This window comes from Gigantopelta aegis, chromosome 3, assembly GCF_016097555.1.
Source record: "Gigantopelta aegis isolate Gae_Host chromosome 3, Gae_host_genome, whole genome shotgun sequence".
In the NCBI taxonomy this organism is placed as follows: Eukaryota; Metazoa; Mollusca; class Gastropoda; order Neomphalida; family Peltospiridae; genus Gigantopelta; species Gigantopelta aegis.
Genome location: NC_054701.1, coordinates 1,996,199 through 2,023,767, shown reverse-complemented (window position 1 = coordinate 2,023,767; position 27,569 = coordinate 1,996,199). Strand labels below are relative to the sequence as shown.

The 27,569-nt window shown below is 34.6% G+C and overlaps 1 protein-coding gene across 1 annotated transcript; it reads left to right on the top strand.

Annotated features, from left to right (window-relative positions):
* The first annotated feature begins 2 nt into the window (after positions 1-2).
* LOC121367368 (zinc finger and BTB domain-containing protein 17-like) lies at positions 3-27,509 on the top strand. The gene is made up of 9 exons (XM_041491501.1): positions 3-92; positions 4,342-5,418; positions 5,766-6,082; positions 8,975-9,181; positions 17,247-17,383; positions 22,308-22,381; positions 22,688-22,771; positions 23,369-23,463; positions 24,209-27,509. Exons 2-9 carry the CDS (start codon positions 4,365-4,367, stop codon positions 24,914-24,916), a joined length of 2,676 nt encoding a protein of 891 aa, XP_041347435.1. The 5' UTR covers positions 3-92; positions 4,342-4,364; the 3' UTR covers positions 24,917-27,509.
* Positions 27,510-27,569: the final 60 nt, after the last annotated feature.

Genomic DNA, 27,569 nt, shown 5'->3' with positions numbered 1-27,569 from the left:
GCAAGGGGAGACAAGCCATGTAAAGTGTTCGTCCAAATATTTAAAATAATTATGATTTTATTGTTTATCTAATGGTAATTCAAAAGAAACAGGTATACCGCATGTTAATATATGTATGCTAACGAAAAACACGAAATGACTTAATCGTTTAATTAGAATTGTCCTGGTACATAAATAAAATAAGACGCATAGGCACTTCTTAAGTCGGCCATTTTGGAAAATTGTAGGCCTACATTATTGTTCCAAAAGTATTAAGTCTATAAATTCGTCAGGATCGCTATGTATATATTTTGTCGCTTTGTAGAATGTGAAATTTTAAGAACTTTTCTAATCAAATAGTCACATTTTAATAGCATAAATTTTAATTTTGGGGTGTTAATGTTTCATGATTGAACAAATATTGTGTCCACTGCATTGATTCGATTGAATCGATGATTGAGCACCAAGCATTTTTTTTATAAACTTAAAGTTAAAACCACATAGACATAAATAAAATTAATTAATACAAGCTGGTCGCATTTCACAGCAAGAAATATTGTCAGCGTAGTGATAAGCACAGCAGGTTATCAAGTATTTCAGAGGTCAAATTTGTTATTTTTGTAAACATTTTACTCATGTAGTTTTTCAGCTTTTTATCAGATTTGTGTGTGAGAGAGAGAGAGAGAGAGAGAGAGAGAGAGAGAGAGAGAGAGAGAGAGAGAGAGAGAGAGAGAGAGAGAGAGTGTGAGTGTGTGTTTGTGTGTCTTTAAATTGATTTTAACACAGTAGACTGGTTTGGGTGATTAAGTTTTGTTGTTCCCTATAATTCTGTTCTTTGCAATAAAACTGTCAGGAGTTACATCCCTTTGTTCAATGCCGAAAAGACAAGTTTCCTGTTTTTTAAATCATAAATGAACACAAGTTGTATTAAAAATATCTTATTATTAAAAACATATTATTTAATCCATATATATGCTTATTAAAAATATATAGGGCCTATATTATCTACATTGTATGTATATACAATGTATATTCTCGCCCAATTTTTTGTATAAACTTGATAATACTATTAAAGTTACAGGATTGCGATTCTTAATTAATTTTCTTTATTAAAATTATTGGTTCCCAAGTGTAATCCAAGCATTAAAAGTGCCAAATGCTGTAACAAAGATCAAATGGTGTCATTTTCAGTCCACTACAGGACCAACTGGAGTGGACTATCAATATTTTGTCTGTCTATAGGTCTGTCTGTCCATCCATCCATCCATCCATCCGCCTGTGTAGTTTCCTGGACTTTTTTTTCCACAATGCCACAAAATATTGATGTGAAATTTTATGTATAGATTTATTATGTAGAGTTAAGATCAAGTATGACGTTCATGGGGATTTGCCAATTTTTGACAGGGAAATGTTTTTATGCCTGGTAGGGGACATGTATTGTTTTAGCAGTGCTCTCAGAATGTTTGTTTAAATCAAAATTAATAAGCATGATTAAAGTTCCAGCTGTTTGCTAACTGGTATTTGTCACTATCTGCACATTATGTTGAAAGGCAAGGTGAACATGAGTTACATAAATATATATAATTTACTTCATCAAACAATCAGTAGCCCTGCTGGGCAAAAAAAAAGTGTACCGTAAACCATTTTCTGGTTACCTAAGATTTTGAAATATCCCCTGTATTACTCAGTTTCTGACTTAGACCTCACAAACAAATATGTGTGTATCCATTTTCCCAACCTAGCCTAATTTTATGTACTGACCCTAAAATGTTTGAAGCAAAAAAACATAAACGAAAATATTTTAAAAACAAATTATGATTCCTAATTTTTTGCAAAATTCGGAACACCTCAGCCGATTACAGTTTCTCAGTTTGATTCGATTTAAAAACAAATAATAATAATAAAATAAAATTCCTACCTACCTACCTACATATTTAAGTTTTAGGCCTTATGGAGACTAAATATACTTATCATCAGTTTGTTTGTTTTGTTTAACGACATCACCAGAGCACATTGATTTATTAATTGACTATTGGATGTCTAACATTTGGTTATTTTGACAGTCTTAAGTGAAGAAACCCGCTACATTTTTTTCATTAGTAGCATGGGATCTTTTATGTGCACCATCTCACAGATAGGCTAGCACATACCACGGCTATTGATATACCAATCGTGGTGCACTGGCTGGAACAAGAAATAGCCCAATGGGCGCAAGGACGGGGAGCGATCCAAAACCGACGGGGAGCAATCCGAAACCGACTGCGTATCAAACGAGTGCTTCACCACTGGGCTACATCCCGCTCGTTACCAACAGGTGTTCTGTTTTGGTGTGGGATCTTTTGATGGATGTGTCTGTTGCACGTAGTAATATGCACAATAGAATTAGAAGGTTTGTGATGTCATCAACTTTTACATGAAGAAAGTAAACAAATGTTTGTAACATTTGTAAACATTTTGCAAAATTGAGGTTAAAAAATAAAACAAGCAAACAAACCAAGATTGAACTTTACCTACTCATACATATGGAAACATCATTAATACCTTTTTTCTATGATTTTGAAAGACTGTAATTTGAAAGAAAACTTATATACATTTTTTAAAACAATTGAGTCAATATTACGTTTGTGTCAATATATATATCTTTTGGGTCCCAATATAGACTTTTATATAGAAACATTGTCTTTATGTGTCGGTATTAATATTGTGTTAAAATAAAATAAGGTAGATATGAATTGCATGATCTGAAATCAATGCTGTACTGGTATTGTGAGCACCATCAAAAGAGTTGCTGACATTTGACTGTAAACAGTTCACATGTGAGATGAACAAACTTAAAAGAAAATGCAAGCAGACGACGATTGTTACAGAATGCAACTAGTTATATGACTTGTGGCTTTGAGAAATTGATGACTGGTAAAAGTAGGTTAATTACTCAATTAGTTGTTAAGTAATAAAGAAAGCAGCGATCTCACTGTTTTTTCAATGACACCACTGTCAGAGCATCTGAGTCGAGAGATTCGGAGTACGGCTGCCCCATTATCACACCTAGTAACAAACGGTGTGACTTCAGTGGAATATGCATGTGCCAGTTACAGTCTCTGGGTCATTCCATGTCATTTAACCCAATGGGTGTAACCAGACCGATTCCGATTTTGATAAAAATTGGTATACATATTTGTTTTGGTCTCAAACGCCTAAATATAACACTTCAGCTTCATCGGACCAATACTTTTGGAAATATGACCCTTCGAAATTTTACATTTTTGGTCAAAACGGGCGTGGCCGCCAATCTTTAGACCCCAATATTTCAGCAACCAGTAGGCCAATCTTCATAATGTTGGTGTTGCTGGAAACGGAATTCCAGAAGGAATCCAAATCATTACTTTTAGTATAGGCTTAACTCAAGGGTTCCTGACCTTTTGGCCTTTTGTTTGACCTTGAAATTGACCTTGTGTATCACGTGATCTTGAAATGACCTTTAGTCAGAATTATAGCCCAGGATGTTAGTAACAACATGTAGAAAATCTAGAGGTGTAATATTCTTTATAGGTCAGCATTATTCAATCAAAGTATGCATACCTGAGGCAATAATGTATGCTTTGCACATATTAAACATTGTTTAATGCATGTTGGATGCATCAGTCATCAACAACCCACTTCTTCCAAAGTCTTGCTATTCTATTGGTGTCACCTTTGCTGATACTATACATTCTCCTTGAATTAGACACAACACACATAGTTTTGCTTTTTGATCACTGGTGTAACAGCTTTCAACTCGTCTGCCATTTCCTCCTCCACATTTGAGACAGATGCCAACTCTGGTGGGTCAGCTTAAGCACTCCACTTAAATGTATGTAATCGGTAAAACTGAAGTGTTCCTTTGATTGTCTTAGCCTTTTGAAACCTTCCTTTGAGCTCAGTTTCACAATTGGTAACCTCCTCTGGTGTAACTTTGAAAAATCGAATGCCCGGGATGTTTTCTGTGCAGAATGACATGATTGTCTATATTGTAAGAATTGGATCACTGTATGGACGCTGAAGACTGGCTTTTGTCAGAAGCCTCTTAACTGTACCTCCAATGCCGTCACAGGCACTTTTGCCCTGCGAGGTGACAAAAAAGGTTCCACTCTGCTTCTAACCCAGTCTTCCATATGATTACAAAGATTGATAAAATTTATATTTTTATGTGGTCCCCACGATTTTGACACAACATTGCTTGGCTGTATATTGATACACAATGAAGATGGTAAAGGGGAAAGTTAAGCCTATATGTATACGCCACGGTGTTTAAAACTTTTGTTATAATGTCCTTTAAACTTATATTACATGTTAGTAAATTCTGACAATGTGATGTATTTTCAGAATTGCCTGCCATGCATTAGCTGATGGCCGTGGAAGAGAAGAAAGCTATAGCGTACACAGCCACAGGGTTTTGTGATAACGTCCTGCACACATTGTACGAGTTGCAGCAGTCGCAAAAACTTTGTGATGTTTCTCTACAAGCCAAGGACGGTTTTGTGTTCGTGCACAGTCTCGTGTTCGCAGCCTGCAGTACGTTCTTCCAGCAGTGGCTTCTCCAGAAACCAGCACACAAGAAAAAGAAGTTGATCTTTGAAGTTCCTGAAGTTACTTTGATACAACTGAAAGAGTTGACAGAATTTTTCTACACAGGTCGATTAGTTTTAACCCCTGAAAATATTGACGCATATCTTAAACTGTTTAAAAAGTTATGTATAGAAGAAGCAGTTACCCTTTGTAATGAATTTGTTTCTAGTCAATTGAAAGCAGCAACTATGGATGTTAAAAGCAGTACTGAGTCATCTCAAAATGGCAGTGTTTTTGTTAGTGGAATGCGTGAGGTAGATGAAGAAAATATGCATTCTGTTGGTGGCAGGCTTACAACTCTTATTGCAGCTGGTAAAAACAATACATCTAATGAAAACCTTATCACTGATATGATGAGAAATGATGGTGCTGTGAATTTTGATTCTGTGAATCATCTTGAAGACAATAATGGCAGTGTAGCAGATGTGGACCAGTACACTAGTATTAGTAGCAAGCACAAGGATGTGGGAATGTCAGTAGAGACAGAAGGATCTGGTAATCAAGACGTTGCAGACAACAGTGCAGTGTTCGACGGTACTGACCGAGACGGTACTAACCGAGACGGTTCTCACAGAGACGGTTTATCTCTGGGCTGTGTGCTGCCGACAGGGTCCAAGTCTTCGAGCAGTGTGTCACCTGTAAGAAGGAGCGAGCGGGCGCGGCGGGCCTCAGCTAAGTATGTTGCTTTGAAAGAAGAAAAGACGAAAACTGCGCAGAGAAAATGTACAAGGGAAAACTCCACAGGTGACAAAAACCTATGTTCTGAGCAGAGTCTCGCAGGTGAAGAAAAAGAACAAATATTGGTCGAACAAGGCAAGAAAAAGTCTAATAAAAGTAAGTGGAAAACCAAATATTGTGTGTTGAATTTTTTTTTATATATAACTTGATATTTTATTTCAAAAACTTTTATTTCAGTAATTTCACATATAAAATTTTACATATATGTATTTTGTATAATTTGGATCAAAGGGAATCGCTAGTTTATTGATACAATGCTCTATATTTGAAACATTTCAGTAGTTTTATGACCCAGATGTATTACATGTACAATTGAGTAGATTAATTCATTGTCTATTTTAGCAACCTCAAACTCTTAGTACCCTTTTAATATTGACTTCAAACTACTACAAACTCATTTATTTTATCATTTATCATGTTATTGTCATTGTGGTTATTTACAGGAAAACAAAAGATGGAAGTAGCACCTGATGAAAGTATAATGAGTAAATCATCACTAACAAAATGTAAAAAGTTAAAGTTTACAATATCCGAAGATGTGAAAGTGAAGAAAGAGGATGAAGGGAAGACCACGAAGAAGAGAAAAAAGAAACTGACTGTGAGAAAAATACAGAGAAGAATGAAGAAATCAACGTCAGAAACATTTGAGTGTGAATTTTGCAACCATTTCGCTGTTAACTTCAAAGCTCTGGAGATGCACAAACATTCCAAACACGACATTCCTTACGATCCAACTCGTCATACAATATACACGTGCAAGGTTTGTATCCTTACGCTCCAACACGTCGTACAATATACACGTGCAATGTTTGTATCCTTATGATCCAACACATCATACAATATACACGTGCAAGGTTTGTATCCTTATGATCCAACACATCATACAATATACACGTGCAAGGTTTGTATCCTTACGACCCAACACGTCATACAATATAAACGTACAAGGTTTGTATCCTTTCGATCCAACATGTCATACAATATACATGTGCAAGGTTTGTATCCTTACGACCCAACTCGTACAATATACATGTGCAAGGTTTGTATCCTTGCAACCTAACACGTCATACAATATACACGTCTAAGGTTTGTATCCTTATGATCCAACATATCATACAATATACTCGTACAAGGTTTGTATCCATAACATCCAACACTTCGTACAATATACACGTGCAAGGTTTGTATCCGTATGATCCAACACTTCGTACAATATACACGTGCAAAGTTTGTATCCGTACGATCCAACTCGTCATACAATATACACGTGCAAGGTTTGTATCCGTAAGATCCAACACTTCGTACAATATACACGTGCAAGGTTTGTATCCGTACGATCCAACTCGTCATACAATATACACGTGCAAGGTTTGTATCTGTACGATCCAACACGTCATACAATATACACGTGCAAGGTTTCTATCTGTATGATCAAACTCTTCATACAATGTACACGTGCAATGTTTGTATCCTTACGATCCAACACATCATACAATATACACATGCAAGGTTTGTATCCTTACGACCCAACTCGTCATACAATATACACGTACACGTTTTGTATCCTTACGATCCAACACGTCATACAATATACACGTGCAAGGTTTCTATCCTTACGACCCAACTCGTACAATATACATGTGCAAGGTTTGTATCCTTACGACCCAACACGTCGTGCAATATACACGTCCAAGGTTTGTATCCTTACGACTCAACACATACAATATACACATACAAGGTTTGTATGCTTACGATCCAACTCATACAATATAAACGTACAAGGTTTATATCCTTTCGATCCAACACGTCATACAATATACACGTGCAAGGTTTGTATCCTTACGATCCAACACGTTGTACAATATGCATGTGTAAGGTTTGTATCCTTACGATCCAACTCGTCATACAATATACACGTGCAAGGTTTGTATTCTTACGGTCCAACTCGTCGTACAATGTACATGTGCAAGGTTTGTATCCTTACGATCCAACACGTACAATATGCATGTGTAAGGTTTGTATCCTTACGATCCAACTCGTCATACAATATACACGTGCAAGGTTTGTATCCTTACGGTCCAACACGTACAATATACACGTATACGGTTTGTATCCTTACGATCCAACTCGTCATACAATATACACGTGCAAGGTTTGTATCCTTACGATCCAACTCGTCATACAATATACACGTGCAAGGTTTGTATCCTTACGATCCAACACGTCGTATAATATACACGTGCAAGGTTTGTATCCTTACGGTCCAACTCGTCATACAATGTACACGTGCAAGGTTTGTATCCTTACGGTCCAACACGTAAAATATACACATGTAAGGTTTGTATCCTTACGATCCAACTCGTCATACAATATACATGTGCAAGGTTTGTATCCTTACGATCCAACTCGTCATACAATATACACGTGCAAGGTTTGTATCCTTACGATCCAACATGTCGTATAATATACACGTGCAAGGTTTGTATCCTTACGATCCAACTCGTCATACAATGTACACGTGCAAGGTTTGTATCCTTACGGTCCAACACGTAAAATATACACATGTAAGGTTTGTATCCTTACGATCCAACTCGTCATACAATATACATGTGCAAGGTTTGTATCCTTACGATCCAACTCGTCATACAATATACACGTGCAAGGTTTGTATCCTTACGATCCAACACGTCGTATAATATACACGTGCAAGGTTTGTATCCTTACGATCCAACACGTCGTACAATATACATGTGTAAGGTTTGTATCCTTACGGTCCAACACGTACAATATACACGTATACGGTTTGTATCCTTACGATCCAACTCGTCATACAATGTACACGTGCAAGGTTTGTATCCTTACGGTCCAACACGTAAAATATACACATGTAAGGTTTGTATCCTTACGATCCAACTCGTCATACAATATACATGTGCAAGGTTTGTATCCTTACGATCCAACTCGTCATACAATATACACGTGCAAGGTTTGTATCCTTATGATCCAACACGTCGTACAATATACATGTGTAAGGTTTGTATCCTTACGATCCAACTCATACAATATAAATGTGCAAGGTTTGTATCCTTACGACCCAACTCGTACAATATACACGTGCAAGGTTTGTATCCTTTCGATCCAACACGTCATACAATATACATGTGCAAGTTTGTATCCTTACGGTCCAACTCGTCATACAATATACATGTGCAAGGTTTGTATCCTTACGACCCAACTCGTCATACAGTATACACGTGCAGGGTTTGTATCCTTACGATCCAACTCGTCATACAATATACACGTGTACGGTTTGTATCCTTACGATCCAACTCGTCATACAATATACACGTGCAAGGTTTGTATCCTTACGATCCAACTCATCATACAATGTACACATGTTGAATTGCAAGCAAAGCTGTACTTGGCCTCCCAACTCTAGAGGTTACCAGTATGCACTCACCCCATTTCCTGTTGCTGGCATCTGTGCAGTGAGAATTTATGATACATGTTTTTAATTAATTTCTCGTCTCTTTGTTTATCACGACACTGGGGATCACCGTCATTTTATTAGAGTTGTTTACCATTTTGTGTTCAGTGATATTATTTGCTTCTGATGTTTATTTTCACTGCATGTTGAATGTTTCACTTCCAGGTTTGTGGCTATGAAACCCTGATGGCGGCCCGACTAGACATCCACATCGCCAGCCACTCAGACGATCGTCCGTTTGTTTGTGAGACGTGCGGCAAATCCTTCAAACTGTCCTGTGAGCTGACCATGCATGCCAAGGTTCACATAAATCCATCCATGCTCGACTGTACACACTGCGGAAAAACTTTCTCAACCGTTTATAATCTCAAGGTTTGCACCATTTTCATTTCATACCTTTAACTTGGCAAGAATATCACTATTTTAATTTTTTTAACAGTAAATTATTAGTTTGATCATCTGACATTGTGATTTGTAATTTTTTTTTAGAAAAATCTTACTTGGATTAACTCACAACTGTATGAAATGGTATGTTTTAAAGGAATAATATCCATCTAATAAATTCAACCTAAGAAATACAATAACCATCTAGTAAATACAACCTAGAAGTATAATAACCATCTAGTAAATACAACCTAGAAATATAATAACCATCTAGTAAATACAACCTAGAAATATAATAACCATCTAGTAAATACAACCTAGAAATATAATAACCATCTAGTAAATACAGCCTAGAAGTATAATAACCATCTAGTAAATACAACCTAGAAGTATAATAACCATCTAGTAAATACAACCTAGAAATATAATAACCATCTAGTAAATACAACCTAGAAATATAATAACCATCTAGTAAATACAACCTAGAAATATAATAACCATCTAGTAAATACAACCTAAGAAATATAATAACCATCTAGTAAATACAACCTAAGAAATATAATAACCATCTATAGAGGGGATGATTTTCCGCGATCACGGAAAAACGGACGGAATCACGGAATTTAGTAACTGAAACAGAATTTGCAATTTTAAAAAAATAACCTTCAAAAGTTGTATTTCTGGTTCAATCACCATAATAAATATTTTTAGTAGTTTTAAGATTCAATATTGATAATATACACATAGTGTTTTGGTATGCGAACTTTCATGGAGTGTATTGTATGCCTAAATATTTTCAGAACCGTTAATTCTCGGAAGTTACGCTTAATTGCCGTAAGCTTGCAACAAAGCATGTGACTGTTTACCTGTGTAACTTTACATAGTGAAATTTAACTTGAAATATAAAAATAAACATTTATTAATACCATTTTAGAATGTTGATTATATAATAAGATTTCTAGGACGTTCAATTTCGATATTTTTCAATAATACTTATTACGATTCAAAAGCATAGCCAATTTACACAACGCTTTTGCCAGAAAACGTAATTTCGTAAAACTTCGGGCATATTCGTTAACTTGTACGGAAACATTTCACATTTATAGTCCGTCCCACGTGGAACGCCTTTTTTCATGCTACGGAATTTACTACATGTTATTTATTTCTGAACCGATTGTTTTCTAAATTGCACACAAAAATAGCATTTTACTTTTTTTCTCACCGGTTTATTATTGTAACACATGTAGCACGTGCTACAGACCCTGCGGTTCAGGGGTTCCCGCGGTGAGGCATTGTGTACATTTTCCCCCTCTCCCCGAGGGGGTTGCAAAATATATATCTTGGAAATTGGGCCCAGCTGTTATTTGTGCTACAGGCCCCGCGGATCCTTAAACCGGCTCTGAATATATAATTCTAGGCAAATATATATTTTTTTAAAGTTATAAAATAATGTCGAAACTTTAAATGATCGACAGAACAGTGTTTAGTTTCGGTTCACTCACTACCACTGGCCTATATCCAGATTGACCCGACCTCGTTTGAATATGTAATTTGTGCACACAGCACGCTAGTTAGGTTACAGAGAAACATACATGTGTAATCGAGTGAGTACTAAAATAGTAATTCTTATGTGTGCCCCCCCCCCCCCCCCTTTGTTTTTTTGGTTCACGCTTTGTAATCATATGTAAATGTTATCATGTATTTATTTATTTATACATACTTTTTGGCAACTAATGTAAGATTACGAACAATACATTACCAAAGTTCTTGTTCATATTTTCGTGAAAATAGCGGGGTTTGTTAACGGTGTGTTTTGTTTATAAATGAAACTTACCCATACCATAATCCATCAGATGAAATGAAACTGAAAGCCACACAATCAACAATTATTTATTGTTTGAATTCAAGGGAGAACGGATCTCTTTATTATTATTAAATACAAAAAATAATTAACCGTAATTAAGTTCGTGGCTTTGTTTTAACCGCGGCTTACTTAAAGGTGCGGTTTATTTACGGATGAAGGTGGGAACCAAGTGGTGCGGTTTATACACTTCTTTTTTATTTAAAGTTTGTTTCAAAAATTATTTTTACAGTTATTTAAAAAAATAGCAATAGCAAACCAGCTCAGAGCTGGAACAATATAACAAATGTATATAGTTTATAACAATAAAACATGACACTAATTGAACACAAAAACGGAAAAAAAAACAGAATTTGCAAAAATCTGAAATGGAATGTGGCAAAATCTGAAACGGAAAATCATCCCCTCTACATCTAGTAAATACAACCTAAGAAATATAATAACCATCTAGTAAATACAACCTAGAAATATAATAACCATCTAGTAAATACAACCTAGAAATATAATAACCATCCAGTAAATACAACCTAGAAATATAATAACCATCTAGTAAATACAACCTAAGAAATATAATAACCATCTAGTAAATACAACCTAGAAGTATAATAACCATCTAGTAAATACAACCTAGAAATATAATAACCATCTAGTAAATACAACCTAGAAATATAATAACCATCTAGTAAATACAACCTAGAAGTTTATAACCATCTAGTAAATACAACCTAAGAAATATGATAACCATCTAGTAAATACAACCTAGAAATATAATAACCATCTAGTAAATACAACCTAAGAAATATATTAACAGCCTAAGAAATACAACCTAGAAATATAATAACCATCTAGTAAATACAACCTAGAAATATGATAACCATCTAGTAAATACAACCTAGAAATATAATAACAACCTAAGAAATATAATAACCATCTAGTAAATACAACCTAAGAAATATAATAACCATCTAGTAAATACAACCTAGAAATATAATAACCATCTAATAAATACAACCTAGAAATATAATAACCATATAATAAATACGACCTAAGAAATATAATAACCATCTAGTAAATACAACCTAAGAAATATAATAACCATCTAGTAAATACAACCTAAGAAATATAATAACAACCTAAGAAATATAATAACCATCTAGTAAATACAACCTAAGAAATATAATAACCATCTAGTAAATACAACTAAAGAAATATAATAACAACCAAAGAAATATAATAACCATCTAGTAAATACAACCTAAGAAATATAATAACCATCTAGTAAATACAACCTAAGAAATATAATAACAACCTAAGAAATGTAATAACCATCTAGTAAATACAACCTAAGAAATATAATAACCATCTAGTAAATACAACCTAAGAAATATAATAACCATCTAGTAAATACAACTAAAGAAATATAATAACAACCAAAGAAATATAATAACCATCTAGTAAATACAACCTAAGAAATATAATAACCATCTAGTAAATACAACCTAGAAATATAATAACCATCTAATAAATACAACCAAAGAAATATAATAACCATCTAGTAAATACAACCTAGAAGTATAATAACCATCTAGTAAATACAACCTAGAAATATAATAACCATCTAGTAAATACAACCTAAGAAATATATTAACAGCCTAAGAAATACAACCTAGAAATATAATAACCATCTAGTAAATACAACCTAAGAAATATAATAACCATCTAGTAAATACAACCTAGAAATATAATAACCATCTAGTAAATACAACCTAGAAATATAATAACCATCTAGTAAATACAACCTAAGAAATATATTAACAGCCTAAGAAATACAACCTAGAAATATAATAACCATCTAGTAAATACAACCTAAGAAATATAATAACCATCTAGTAAATACGACCTAAGAAATATAATAACCATCTAGTAAATACAACCTAGAAATATAATAACCATCTAATAAATACAACCTAGAAATATGATAACTATCTAGTAAATACAACCTAGAAATATAATAACCATCTAGTAAATACAACCTAAGAAATATGATAACCATCTAGTAAATACAACCTAGAAATATGATAACCATCTAGTAAATACAACCTAGAAATATGATAACCATCTAGTAAATACAACCAAAGAAATATAATAACAACCTAAGAAATATAATAACCATCTAGTAAATACAACCTAAGAAATATAATAACCATCTAGTAAATACAACTTAAAAAATATAATAACCATCTAGTAAATACAACCTAGAAGTATAATAACCATCTAGTAAATACAACCTAGAAATATAATAACCATCTAGTAAATACAACCTAGAAATATAATAACCATCTAGTAAATACAACCTAGAAGTATAATAACCATCTAGTAAATACAACCTAACAAATATGATAACCATCTAGTAAATACAACCTAGAAATATAATAACCATCTAGTAAATACAACCTAAGAAATATATTAACAGCCTAAGAAATACAACCTAGAAATATAATAACCATCTAGTAAATACAACCTAGAAATATGATAACCATCTAGTAAATACAACCTAGAAATATAATAACAACCTAAGAAATATAATAACCATCTAGTAAATACAACCTAAGAAATATAATAACCATCTAGTAAATACAACCTAGAAATATAATAACCATCTAATAAATACAACCTAGAAATATAATAACCATATAATAAATACGACCTAAGAAATATAATAACCATCTAGTAAATACAACCTAAGAAATATAATAACCATCTAGTAAATACAACCTAAGAAATATAATAACCATCTAGTAAATACAACTAAAGAAATATAATAACAACCAAAGAAATATAATAACCATCTAGTAAATACAACCTAAGAAATATAATAACCATCTAGTAAATACAACCTAAGAAATATAATAACAACCTAAGAAATGTAATAACCATCTAGTAAATACAACCTAAGAAATATAATAACCATCTAGTAAATACAACCTAAGAAATATAATAACCATCTAGTAAATACAACCTAAGAAATGTAATAACCATCTAGTAAATACAACCTAAGAAATATAATAACCATCTAGTAAATACAACTAAAGAAATATAATAACAACCAAAGAAATATAATAACCATCTAGTAAATACAACCTAAGAAATATAATAACCATCTAGTAAATACAACTAAAGAAATATAATAACAACCAAAGAAATATAATAACCATCTAGTAAATACAACCTAGAAGTATAATAACCATCTAGTAAATACAACCTAGAAATATAATAACCATCTAGTAAATACAACCTAAGAAATATATTAACAGCCTAAGAAATACAACCTAGAAATATAATAACCATCTAGTAAATACAACCTAAGAAATATAATAACCATTTAGTAAATACAACCTAGAAATATAATAACCATCTAGTAAATACAACCTAGAAATATAATAACCATCTAGTAAATACAACCTAAGAAATATATTAACAGCCTAAGAAATACAACCTAGAAATATAATAACCATCTAGTAAATACAACCTAAGAAATATAATAACCATCTAGTAAATACGACCTAAGAAATATAATAACTATCTAGTAAATACAACCTAGAAATATAATAACCATCTAATAAATACAACCTAGAAATATGATAACTATCTAGTAAATACAACCTAGAAATATAATAACCATCTAGTAAATACAACCTAAGAAATATGATAACCATCTAGTAAATACAACCTAGAAATATGATAACCATCTAGTAAATACAACCTAGAAATATGATAACCATCTAGTAAATACAACCAAAGAAATATAATAACAACGTAAGAAATATAATAACCATCTAGTAAATACAACCTAAGAAATATAATAACCATCTAGTAAATACAACCTAGAAATATAATAACCATCTAGTAAATACAACCTAGAAATATAATAACCATCTAATAAATACAACCTAGAAATATGATAACCATCTAGTAAATACAACCTAGAAATATAATAACCATCTAGTAAATACGACCTAAGAAATATAATAACCATATAATAAATACAACCTAGAAATATAATAACCATGTATTGATGTTCATGGAATTATTCGTTGCTGAAAAGTTTAAGTTTATATTAAATGTGCCTCCATAAATCATCGCTCCACTGAATAATCCTGTTGACAGTTCATTCAAGTTTTCTACGTGAGGAGACGGCATTGTTGCTAAAGTCGACGACAGTCACTTTTCACACCCTTGTTTTGGCTTCTTACACAATAAATATAGCATATCTTACCGTAATTTCACTAGAAATCCATATTTCGTAAAAGGTGCAATTTTTTAATCACAAGATTTTGTTCAAAGACATCCAGGTGCATTAGTAATGTTAAGAATAAAAAAATTCAATAGCAATTTTACATTGGAATTTTTTCAAAAAGGAAACGTCATGTACCCAGTTTATGGTTATTGTAAGGAGATGCAAAGTGACGTCATTGGAATACTGACGTCATTTAAATTCAAAATTAGCTGTACTATTACAATGCTGTGCCACATTAAAATAAAGACTAGTCTACTAATTCTGGACAAAATATTAATTTGAAGTTTTGAAAGATGAAAGAAATAAAACGTACCTTTTGTCAAATATATCATATCACAAAATTACGGTTGGAGATGTTTTATTTATTGAAAAAGAATAAGAATTGTGTACGATGTAACGAAGCCAAAACAAGGGTCCAAAAAGTGACTGTCGTCGACCTTAACTATCGTGGATTAAAAGCTTGTTGGTTAGTAGTGTTCCCATCTCAAGTTTTGGTATCGCGCTCATTATATTGTAAATATTTGTCACCATTTTCGTCTGTTTTCAGTTCAAATTTTCCATAAAATAACATTTTAAACAAACCAAGCACAAACTTTGTTTATATATCGCGAAGGGCATTCCCGGTAACCATGTGCTATAAATAGTAGCGTTGAATACGGTATAGTTCCGGCAGTTGGAGTTGAATACAGAAAGTTGTATTCAATTCTTGTATTCAGAGCTGTATTTATATAGTAAGATTTAATGGGTATGTAATAAAACCTAGAAATATAATAACCATCTAATAAATACAACCCAAGAAATATAATAACCATCTAGTAAATACAACCTAGAAATATAATAACCATCTAATAAATACAACCTAAGAAATATAATAACCATCTAATAAATACAACCTAGAAATATAATAACCATCTAGTAAATACAACCTAGAAATATAATAACCATCTAGTAAATACAACCTAAGAAATATAATAACCATCTAGTAAATACAACCTAGAAATATAATAACCATCTAGTAAATACAACCTAGAAATATAATAACCATCTAGTAAATACAACCTAGAAATATAATAACCATCTAGTAAATACAACCTAAGAAATATAATAACCATCTAGTAAATACAACCTAAGAAATATAATAACCATCTAGTAAATACAACCTAGAAATATAATAACCATCTAGTAAATACAACCTGGAAATATACATGAAGCATCCCAGTATTTCTTTTCTAAATCAAGTCAATCAGTCTATGTAGAAGTGGTCTTCTTGTGGTTTTTAATGTTTTAATTTAGTTCCTATAAACTTTAATGTTTGTTAATGTACGGTACCATGTGTTTTGTAAATGCACCATACTAAATCTTGTTCCAATTACATCATTGTAAAGTCTAAAACATAGATGAAATGAGGCTAACTTTCTTTATTCCAAAAAGAAAAAGGTGGGCAATATTTACCATCAAACTTGAGTTTTTCACTAGAAGATTTGGACGAAATAATGACTGAGTATAATTGTTTGTCTTTGTGAATAGTAGCAAATATCTATCAATCGAGCACGCTAATGATGAAACACTGCCAGCCTTTCAAATTCATAATGGTGATCAGTAGTGCTGCTTCTGCTGCTGCTGCTGTTGCTGCAAAAACAGTTGTTGAAGTATTATCTGAAACTGCATTTTTAACATGATTGGGAATTTACTTGATTATTTGTATGAAATTGTTGTCGTAACATGATCTAAATTTCTAGACCTCAAACACTGATAACCATGAAGATAGTCACTGAGCAAATTCTGTGGTGAGTGGTATAATATGTAGTAATACTTAGTCTTGTTTTAAAAAAAAGAGTTGTTGTTTATGAACTGCTAGTTATTGAATGAACAAGAAGGTGTATAATATATTACAGGATCACATTGAGCACCAGCACTTTGGCCGGAAGAAATTCTTGTGTCATCTGTGTTGTCACCGAGCAGTAAATCGACTCCACTTAGACCGACATCTTTATAAGTTGCACAGAGTCCCACTACCAGCAAAGTGCAACCTGTGAGTAGATGTGCTGTAAAAATGTACAAGTCATTCAAATATATCTGGTCATAAAAGAAAATATTCTCCATTTAGACACTGAGAAGCAAGGTGCCATGCCAGTGTTTTTTAGATGATGATGATGATAACTAGTTTAACGCGCCCATATACCACTAGGGTTTCGAACACGCCCATCCCGAGTCCGACCTCCGATAAGATTGGTGGCCTGACTCGGGATGGGGGGGGGGGGGGTGAAAATAGGCAGAATTTTGAAAATAGCAATTAGTAAAAAAGTTAATAAAATAAATTTAAAAAATAAAAATGTTACAAGCCAAAAATAAAAAGAATTGACTGCTCAGCCGAATATTTATATAATTTGGAGCATTTTAGAAGGACAGTCCAAAATTAAATAAGAGAAAGAAGAGAGGATCAGACTATTTAATAATATACTACTCAAAAGAATTTAAGGGTCAAAAATTTATAACCAAATAGGTTTCAGAGAGTATTAGATTGATGATGTAAACTACACCAAAAATTTAATTTATTGTTCCATATTTACAAAAAACCACAAATAAACGTCACTTTATATAAGAAAGTCACATGACATGCTGTCAAAGTTGAAGGTTGTCAAACATGGATTTTACACATTAGAACATTTGTTTAATAGTGTGTGAATCCACCCCTGGCGCGAATACACTCGACACATCGTTGCCTCATGCTGTTGATCAGACGTCTGAAGAACTCTTGGGGAATGGCCTGCCACTCTGCCATAAGAAGTTGACCCAGATCATGAAGGTTGGCCGGAGGGGCATGGTTATCCCGAACTCTCCTGCCTAATTCGTCCCAGGCGTGCTCTGTTGGGGCCAAGTCAGGCGAATATGCTGGCCAATCCATCCTGGCGATACCTTGTTGTCTGAGAAAGTCCGTTACCACCCTGGCGCGGTGGGGTCTGGCATTGTCATCCTGCAGAACTGCCCCGCCGCCAATCTGCTAAAGGCCTGGGAGAACCAACGGCCGGATAATCTCATTCAGATAGCGGATTCCATTCAGATTGCCATCCACCACATAGAGGGGGGTCCTGTGGTGGATAGAGATGCCGCCCCACACCATGACGCTGCCACCACCGAACCGGTGACGTTGTCTAATGTTAACGTCAGCGAAGCGCTCCCCAGGACGTCTGTAGACACGAACCCGACCGTCGTTGAACTGGAGACTAAACCTGGACTCATCAGTGAACATCACTCGACCCCACTGAACACGTTGCCACTGCAGATGAAGCGTGCACCAGTGACGTCTGGCTGTTCTGTGACGTGGTAGGAGTGGTGGTCGAACAGCCTGGCGACGGCAGCGTAGATTATTGGCTCTCAGACGATTGCGTATGGTTTGATCAGACACTCGAGTTCCAGTCGCAGTCCGCAGATTGTCACGTAATCGGCGTGCAGTGGTTGTGCGTTGACGTAGAGCCATATTGGTGATGTAGCGGTCCTCTCTATTTGTAGTGCTTCGGGGTCTTCCCGAACGTGGACGATTTCGAACAGAATTCGTTGCTTGGTACCGTTGCCACAGTCGGCCAACGACACTCTGACTGACACCAAGTCTCAGAGCAACATTTCTTTGCGTATTGCCATCCTGAAGCCAAGCAATAGCCCTTCCTCGATCTTCGATAGTCAGTTGACGTCGTACCATTGTCGAATTTGGAGTGTGCACCGTACACGAACGCAAGCTCCAATTATACGGAAACTCAGCATTGGGAACATGGAATACACATGCAAAGCGTGCAAATGAAGCGCTTTGTGAAAAAGCAAGTTATGGGCACTTAGCAGACCTTTCGCTTTCGCCCTAATTTACGTGCAAATGTAAGCATGTTTTCGCCATTAGAACTAGTCGACAGTGTCAATGACAGTGGATTTTAATTCATTTATGGGTTGCTTAGACCCACTTTCGTCAAAATGGAACAATACCATGCGTGACATTATGGTCTAGCTAATATAATTGACATTCAGAAAATAATGTCGAAAATATCGTCTGACCCTTAAATTCTTTTGAGTAGTATATTTAAAAAAAAGAGAGTAATTTCGACATAAAATTTTGAACGCAGATCTAAAAGTTTAAAGTCCGATCGATATGTCCACGCGAGTGGCCTCGTTACGGCCGTTTGGGTGCACAGCTTAAAGGGACGAGATGGGTTGCATCCGGTCAAGAAAACCCCTAGCTTGACAGTCAATAGACGTTGAAGGTGTAGTGCTGTGCTGAAATACAGATCTTGAGAAGCCAGATCCGTCTGAACGAGAGAGAGTATCAGACTAGGGTATAGTCCAGTCGTCATGGGTTGGTATAGTGGTGCGGACGGGCCCGACTCCGGAGGATACGAGATGGTATCACTATAAAGCAAGGGAAAGTCTAGAAAAAGAGTAGTAGGGGCTGACCCTGCTTCCTATTTCTTCTTAGAGTGGGGCGGTCAATCTTCCAGTGCTGCTAGGACAGGCTCGGACATGTAGAGACTAAACGCGAACAACCGTGGCATTCTGCAGAATGGCCGTCATACAAGTCACGACAAAAACAAGTCGACAGTCAGACGGAGAAATGACGTGGAGGCAAGGTAGAAAGCTTCATTTTGCTGACAAAAACAACGAAATGAAGGACCCCCAAGTCGAGCACACGAAAGCACGTGCAGTGTGCACAAGCGAAACAAACACGTCTTATCGCATGGAGCTCCAGACTGGGAATCGTGTTTTTTAGTACAAACTGTTACAAACATGGTGATAGTTTTGTGTGTTGTATAAAGGCAGCTGATGGGAATTGTTGATACAAATAACACATGAGTTTATTAAAACTTTAGTTGTGTGAGCTGTGCATTAGCAAATGATGTTACAATACGATTTCAGCTTTAATTAATATGATTTCAGCTTTAGTGAATATGATTTCAGCTTTAGTGATACTATGATTTCAGCTTTAGTGATACTATGATTTCAGCTTTAGTGATAATATGATTTCAGTTTTAGTGGTAATATGATTTCAGCTTTAGTGATACTATGATTTTAGCTTTAGTGGTAATATGATTTTAGCTTTAGTGATACTATGATTTTAGCTTTAGTGGTAATATGATTTCAGCTTTAGTGATACTGTGATTTCAGCTTTAGTGATACTGTGATTTCAGCTTTAGTGATACTATGATTTCAGCTTTAGTGATACTATGATTTCAGCTTTAGTGGTATTACTATTTCAGCTTTAGTGATACTATGATTTTAGCTTTAGTGGTAATGTGATTTCAGCTTTAGTGATATGATTTCAGCTTTAGTGATAATATGATTTCAGCTTTAGTGATATTACTATTTCAGCTTTAGTGATAATATGATTTTAGCTTTAGTGGTAATATGATTTCAGCATTAGTGATAATATGATTTCAGCTTTAGTGGTAATATGATTTCAGCTTTAGTGATACTATGATTTAAGCTTTAGTGGTGATACTATGATTTCAGCTTTAGTGGTATTACTATTTCAGCTTTAGTGGTAATATGATTTCAGCTTTAGTGGTAATATGATTTCAGCTTTAGTGGTAATATGATTTCAGCTTTAGTGATAGTATGATTTCAGCTTTAGTAGTATTACTATTTCAGCTTTAGTGATATGATTTCAGCTTTAGTGGTAATATGATTTCAGCTTTAGTGGTAATATGATTTCAGCATTAGTGATAATATGATTTCAGCTTTAGTGGTAATATGATTTCAGCTTTAGTGATACTATGATTTAAGCTTTAGTGGTGATACTATGATTTCAGCTTTAGTGGTATTACTATTTCAGCTTTAGTGATATGATTTCAGCTTTAGTGGTAATATGATTTCAGCTTTAGTGGTAATATGATTTCAGCTTTAGTGGTAATATGATTTCAGCTTTAGTGGTATTACTATTTCAGCTTTAGTGATATGATTTCAGCTTTAGTGGTAATGTGATTTCAGCTTTAGTGATAATGTGATTTCAGCTTTAGTGATAATGTGATTTCAGCTTTAGTGATATGATTTCAGCTTTAGTGGTAATATGATTTCAGCTTTAGTGGTAATATGATTTCAGCTTTAGTGGTAATGTGATTTCAGCTTTAGTGATAATGTGATTTCAGCTTTAGTGATATGATTTCAGCTTTAGTGGTAATATGATTTCAGCTTTAGTGGTAATATGATTTCAGCTTTAGTGGTAATGTGATTTCAGCTTTAGTGGTAATATGATTTCAGCTTTAGTGGTAATGTGATTTCAGCTTTAGTGATAATGTGAATTCAGCTTTAGTGATAATGTGAATTCAGCTTTAGTGATAATGTGATTTCAGCTTTAGTAATATGATTTCAGCTTTAGTGATATGATTTCAGCTTTAGTGGTAATATGATTTCAGCTTTAGTGGTAATATGATTTCAGCTTTAGTGGTAATGTGATTTCAGCTTTAGTAATATGATTTCAGCTTTAGTGATATGATTTCAGCTTTAGTGGTAATATGATTTCAGCTTTAGTGGTAATATGATTTCAGCTTTAGTGGTAATGTGATTTCAGCTTTAGTAATATGATTTCAGCTTTAGTGATATGATTTCAGCTTTAGTGGTACTATGATTTCAGCTTTAGTGGTAATATGATTTCAGCTTTAGTGGTAATATGATTTCAGCTTTAGTGGTAATGTGATTTCAGCTTTAGTGGTAATGTGATTTCAGCTTTAGTGATAATGTGATTTCAGCTTTAGTGATAATGTGATTTCAGCTTTAGTAATATGATTTCAGCTTTAGTGATACTATGATTTCAGCTTTAGTGATAATGTGATTTCAGCTTTAGTGATAATGTGATTTCAGCTTTAGTAATATGATTTCAGCTTTAGTGATACTATGATTTCAGCTTTAGTGATAATATGGTTTCAGCTTTAGTGATTTAGTGACATATTTGATAAGAATGTGTGTTTTCTCGTCTGCAGGTTTTCGTGTGAGATGTGTGGTTTCGAGTCATTCAAGCGGTACAGGTTTACGGAACACATGAAGAGACACAAAGGCAAGTTGTCCTGTTAATAAACTTTGAGAGGTCAGACCCACAATAACCATAGATTGCAGCATCAATTGTCAAGATAAATGTGATATTATGTAATCCTATAACAGCCATTGATTTCAGCAATATTCATTATAGATTGGGGGAACAGATTTCATATGAATGTGTAGTTTGTAAAAATGGATTTATTTGTTATAATAGGGCAGGTGAAAAAAAACTTCATATGTGTAGTTTGTAAAAAGAGATTGGATATTGACAAGTAAAAAAGACTTCATATGTGGTTTCTAAAAGGCGATTTGATATAATTGACAGGTGAAAAAGACTTCATATGTGTGGTTTGTAAAAAGGGATTTGTCAGCCAGCCAGCGCTAGCCAGACACATGATATGGCATGGAGGCAAGTGACATAAACTATGATGATTAATTTATGGACATATTTTATTCTTTTGTCCTTTCCTTGTTATCTTCTGTCGTCTTCATCTGCATTTTCACATCCTTTACCTCCTCTGAGGTCCATACCACCCCCCCCCCCCCCCCCCCGCCATAGTAGCAGCATCGTCGTCATTTTACTTCTTTTCCCTGTCCAACTCCACATCTCTGTTCTTGTCTCCTTTCCTGCCACATGTTTGCCAATCCTCATTGAGGGTATTTTTAGTGTATTTATTCTGACCATTTTGTTCATCATTCATATCTGGCTTTGTTATATGCTATATAGAAATACCTGATATGCTTCCCTACAGCAGTAATAAAAGATTAGAGATGAGCTAAATTGCTGCTGAAGATGTGTATTATAATAAATGTAAATATATTTTAATCATTATTAGTTTGCATCTAATTGTTTTATTTTTTGTACATACCGTGACTTTTGTTTCATGATGGCATACTGTGTATTCATTCTTTGTTTGTTTGTTTGTGTGTTCACAGTCTCTATAAGTAGTTTTATTTGTGTGTTCACAGTTTCTATAAATAGTTGTGGTGATATATCTGTTTTCAGAGAAGAAGTTTAAGTGCACCTATGGCGATTGTCAGTATGCCACCGTCCAGAAGAAATCGTTAGAAGAACACACGCGCCTGATGCATACTGGAAAGGTAAATATAGTTGACACTCTTCACACAAACAATTACAATTCTTAACATTTATGCTGAAATTGATCAAAAATTAATTGTTGTTGAATTTAGTGAATATATTTCATTATTATTTCACCAAACACTCATTTGAAAATAAAATATTATGTAAATTAATTTCTTTAAAGAGCTTTATTTGGTTAGATTTGTTTGACTGATTGAAACTTAAAGTTGATTGCATATTTTGGCATAAATTCATCAAATTGTTTTGGTCAAGCTGAAGGCCATGAAATTGATGATGTTATAGCTTGTGACAGAATACACAGCAGATTCTAATAGAATTGAGCATTCACTTTATCTGTTTTTGTATGAAACACAAAAGCATTAGGAAAGTGCTTGCAATTATTAAAAAATAATTATTGGTTTGAAAATCTTTTTCTTATTTTATTGTGATAAATGTTTTCCGGTTTTGAAATTATGGAGTTTGCCTTATTTTCCAGAGCCCGTACTTATAAAACTTTAGAAAGTAAACTGAAAGTTTCAATGATGTCACATACATGCATTTTGTATTACATTGCTATGATGTTAAAGTTGGAAGATGTTATTAAAGACTTTTTTTAGACATTTTATAAAAGATTTTAAAATCTAGATAGGTATTATTGTGACTTTATGGTCTATATATAGGTATTATTGTGACTTTATGGTCTATATATAGGTATTATTGTGACTTTATGGTCTATATAGGTTATATTGTGTTTATTTTCTTCAGGACGTGAAGCCGTATGTTTGTCACTTGTGCCCTCACAGAAGTGGTTTGAAAGGAAACCTCGACAAACATCTGCGAAGTGTGCACAAGCTTGATCTGGTTAACAAACGCCGGGCTAGGTACCGCTATAATCCGGTATCCTCGGGGGATGAATTCGAGAGGTCTTTGGACATCACTTCCGATGATTTCTCCATGGAAGGTCTGTCGTTAGTGAAAAAAGAACCGATGTCGGGGGAAGATACGAAGCCCATGAAACAGGCCCAGTTTGAGGCAGCCCTCAATGAGGCAATCGCTCGCTCGATGAAGTACGACGGGAGTTCGGAAACGGAGAGCTACCTGGAGGATAAGAGCCACAAATCTCAGATAACACAGACGGTACCGGACATGGAGCCCGATCAGTCCTGGCAACCCAACACCGGCTGTTCCGCCAACTCGGCCAACTCCCTCGACATCCAGGCGGACAGTTCGGGGATCGCGGACTACGGCGCACTGCAGGACGATGTGGCCAGTGCGGAGTTCACGGCGGAGAGTGCCGACGAGGCAGCGATAATCATTCACGAGATGGTGCCGGTTCAAACGGACGCAGCGACGACCACGATCGGTAATATAGGACTGGAGGAAGGCACGGCCGGGACCCAGCTCACAGTCATATGTGACAGCAAGTCGGACGCGTTTTCAGTGCTAGAATCGGTCGGCTTCAAGTTCATTTGAAATTAACTAAGATGAGTTCAGCTTGTTAAAATGATTATTCAGATTAATGATTCTGAAAACCTCTGAAAATTATAACGACGACAGTTTTATTTGCACAATGCTCCACAAGTCTGGTTTTGTATTAGCCATTTGTTCACTCTTACATTATATTTACGACATCATTTACGTAGTGATAATAATGGGTTATGCAGAAAATAATGGGTTACCTGACTTTGGTTTTATAACACAAAAATGGCCAGTTGTCAGGGTTTTTTAGGCCTGTTATGGTGTTAGTGTTATTCCAGAAATACAGGTGCCATTATTATTATTGACATGTTTTGATGTTCAGTATTGGTTTTGCCTAAAGTTTGATGGATTTACTGCAGTATTTAATTTGTTATGGTGAAAAAACTGTCGTTTGTTTAAAAAAACATGTCTTGACCAAAGCATGTTGACATAAGTGAAGTTATAATAGGATGTCAATTATACAGGCAATGCTACACACTGTGCTGTGTGTGAAGCCAGGCAATGCTACACACTGTGCTGTGTGTGAAGCCTGGCAATGCTACACACTGTGCTCTGTGTGAAGCCAGGCAATGCTACACACTGTGCTATGTGTGAAGCCAGGCAATGCTACACACTGTGCTATGTGTGAAGCCAGGCAATGCTACACACTGTGCTATGTGTGAAGCCAGGCAATGCTACACACTGTGCTATGTGTGAAGCCTGGCAATGCTACACACTGTGCTATGTGTGAAGCCAGGCAATGCTACACACTGTGCTATGTGTGAAGCCAGGCAATGCTACACACTGTGCTATGTGTGAAGCCAGGCAATGCTACACACTGTGCTATGTGTGAAGCCAGGCAATGCTACATACTGTGCTATGTGTGAAGCCTGACAAGATGTTTTAAATACAGCAGTTCAGTGCTTGAACAATGAAGTTAACCACACAATCATGTATTTATTCAGCAGAATCCATCAGTGTGAATACAGGTAAACAAGTCTAATAAACTGCCTGACTAAATATTACCTGAAAATACACTGAACCAACAAAAGACAAATGTTAATTTAGTTTTCTTTATTTACAAGTATTCAGTTTGAATCTCACTAGTGTTTGTGTCTGCTAACATTATCAGTGTCTTGTGAGCTGCATTGTAGGCCCATTTTGATATTCTCTTTACCCATAGGCATACAGGCTTCCAGTTTTGTAGGTACGCAAGGCTGCTATTTGCCCGAATGAAACGAAAATGTCAGTATCCGGTGTTTAACATTTATTAATATTACCATTACTGTCAAACAGCTACATATGGTTGCAAGTGCATTTTTACATATATTACAACTAATACTGTGGGTAGAATGATGGGAAAATGTGGTGAAATGGTTTCAGGCCAGCTTATTTTGCCTGAAATTCTTTTATCTTTTTGCATGAATTTGAGCAGTTGCCCCCCCCCCCCACTGTATTGTACACTTATATATTTACCATATTAACTGTATCAGGGAAACAAAAGTATATATATATATACAGGCGGACCTGTATGTAACGGCCATTCAAGGGACCTGGCAAAAGTTGACATTATGAACAGATGGCTGTTATATACAGGTAAATAAAGACATAGGTTACTATCAAAACTACTACTAAAGTTGAATGCTTAAATGTATCAAGTCATGAAAAATATAAAATAACAAAATATATACATAATTTTTACTACATAGAAATGTTATTAGAAACATAAATTGAAGTTATTCAAAGAGTAAAGTGAACGTGTTTTGTTGAAAGTCACTCTATTATTCACCTTTTGAAATGTCATTTATCTTCGATTGCTTTCATTGTTTCAACTGCATTCTGTTACCTATTATATTAGTGCACAAGACACAAACAGTTGCAGGTAAGACATTATTATATATTAAAAACCGGCCAGTTTGCCAATGTGTAATGGCTGAACAAACATCATGGCAGATTGCCGCAAACTGTTTGTGTTATGTCTGACTAGCACTTTACTTTATCAAGTATCAAGTGAGTGACATGTATTTACTTTACTTTGTCAAGTGAGAGACATGTATTCACTTTATCAAGTATCAAGTGAGCGACATGTATTCACTTTACTTTATCAAGTATCAAGTGAGAGACATGTATTCACTTTACTTTATCAAGTATCAAGTGAGAGACGTGTATTCACTTTACTTTATCAAGTGAGAGACATGTATTCACTTTACTTTATCAAGTATCAAGTGAGCGACATGTATTCACTTTACTTTATCAAGTATCAAGTGAGCGACATGTATTCACTTTACTTTATCAAGTATCAAGTGAGAGACAAGTATTCACTTTACTTTATCAAGTATCAAGTGAGAGACATATATTCGAAAGTTGGACATTGATTGGAATTATTCAGTCATGCACTATTTGCTGATTATTCAGTAGGATTGAATTGATAAAATTCATGTCAACAGCATTTGTAGTTTACCATTTGTAACTTATATAGAAGGATGCTCCAGTGTGCCAAAATAATTATTTATATTTGTACATTTGCACCAAACAATGAGTTTGTAATGAAATTAATTAAATATCCAAACATTATCTGATTTTTGATGAATAAAATGCATCCAGTGAATGAGCAAGGCATGTTGATAATTACTAGTCTTTCAGATCACATTGGAGAGAGGGTGGCATC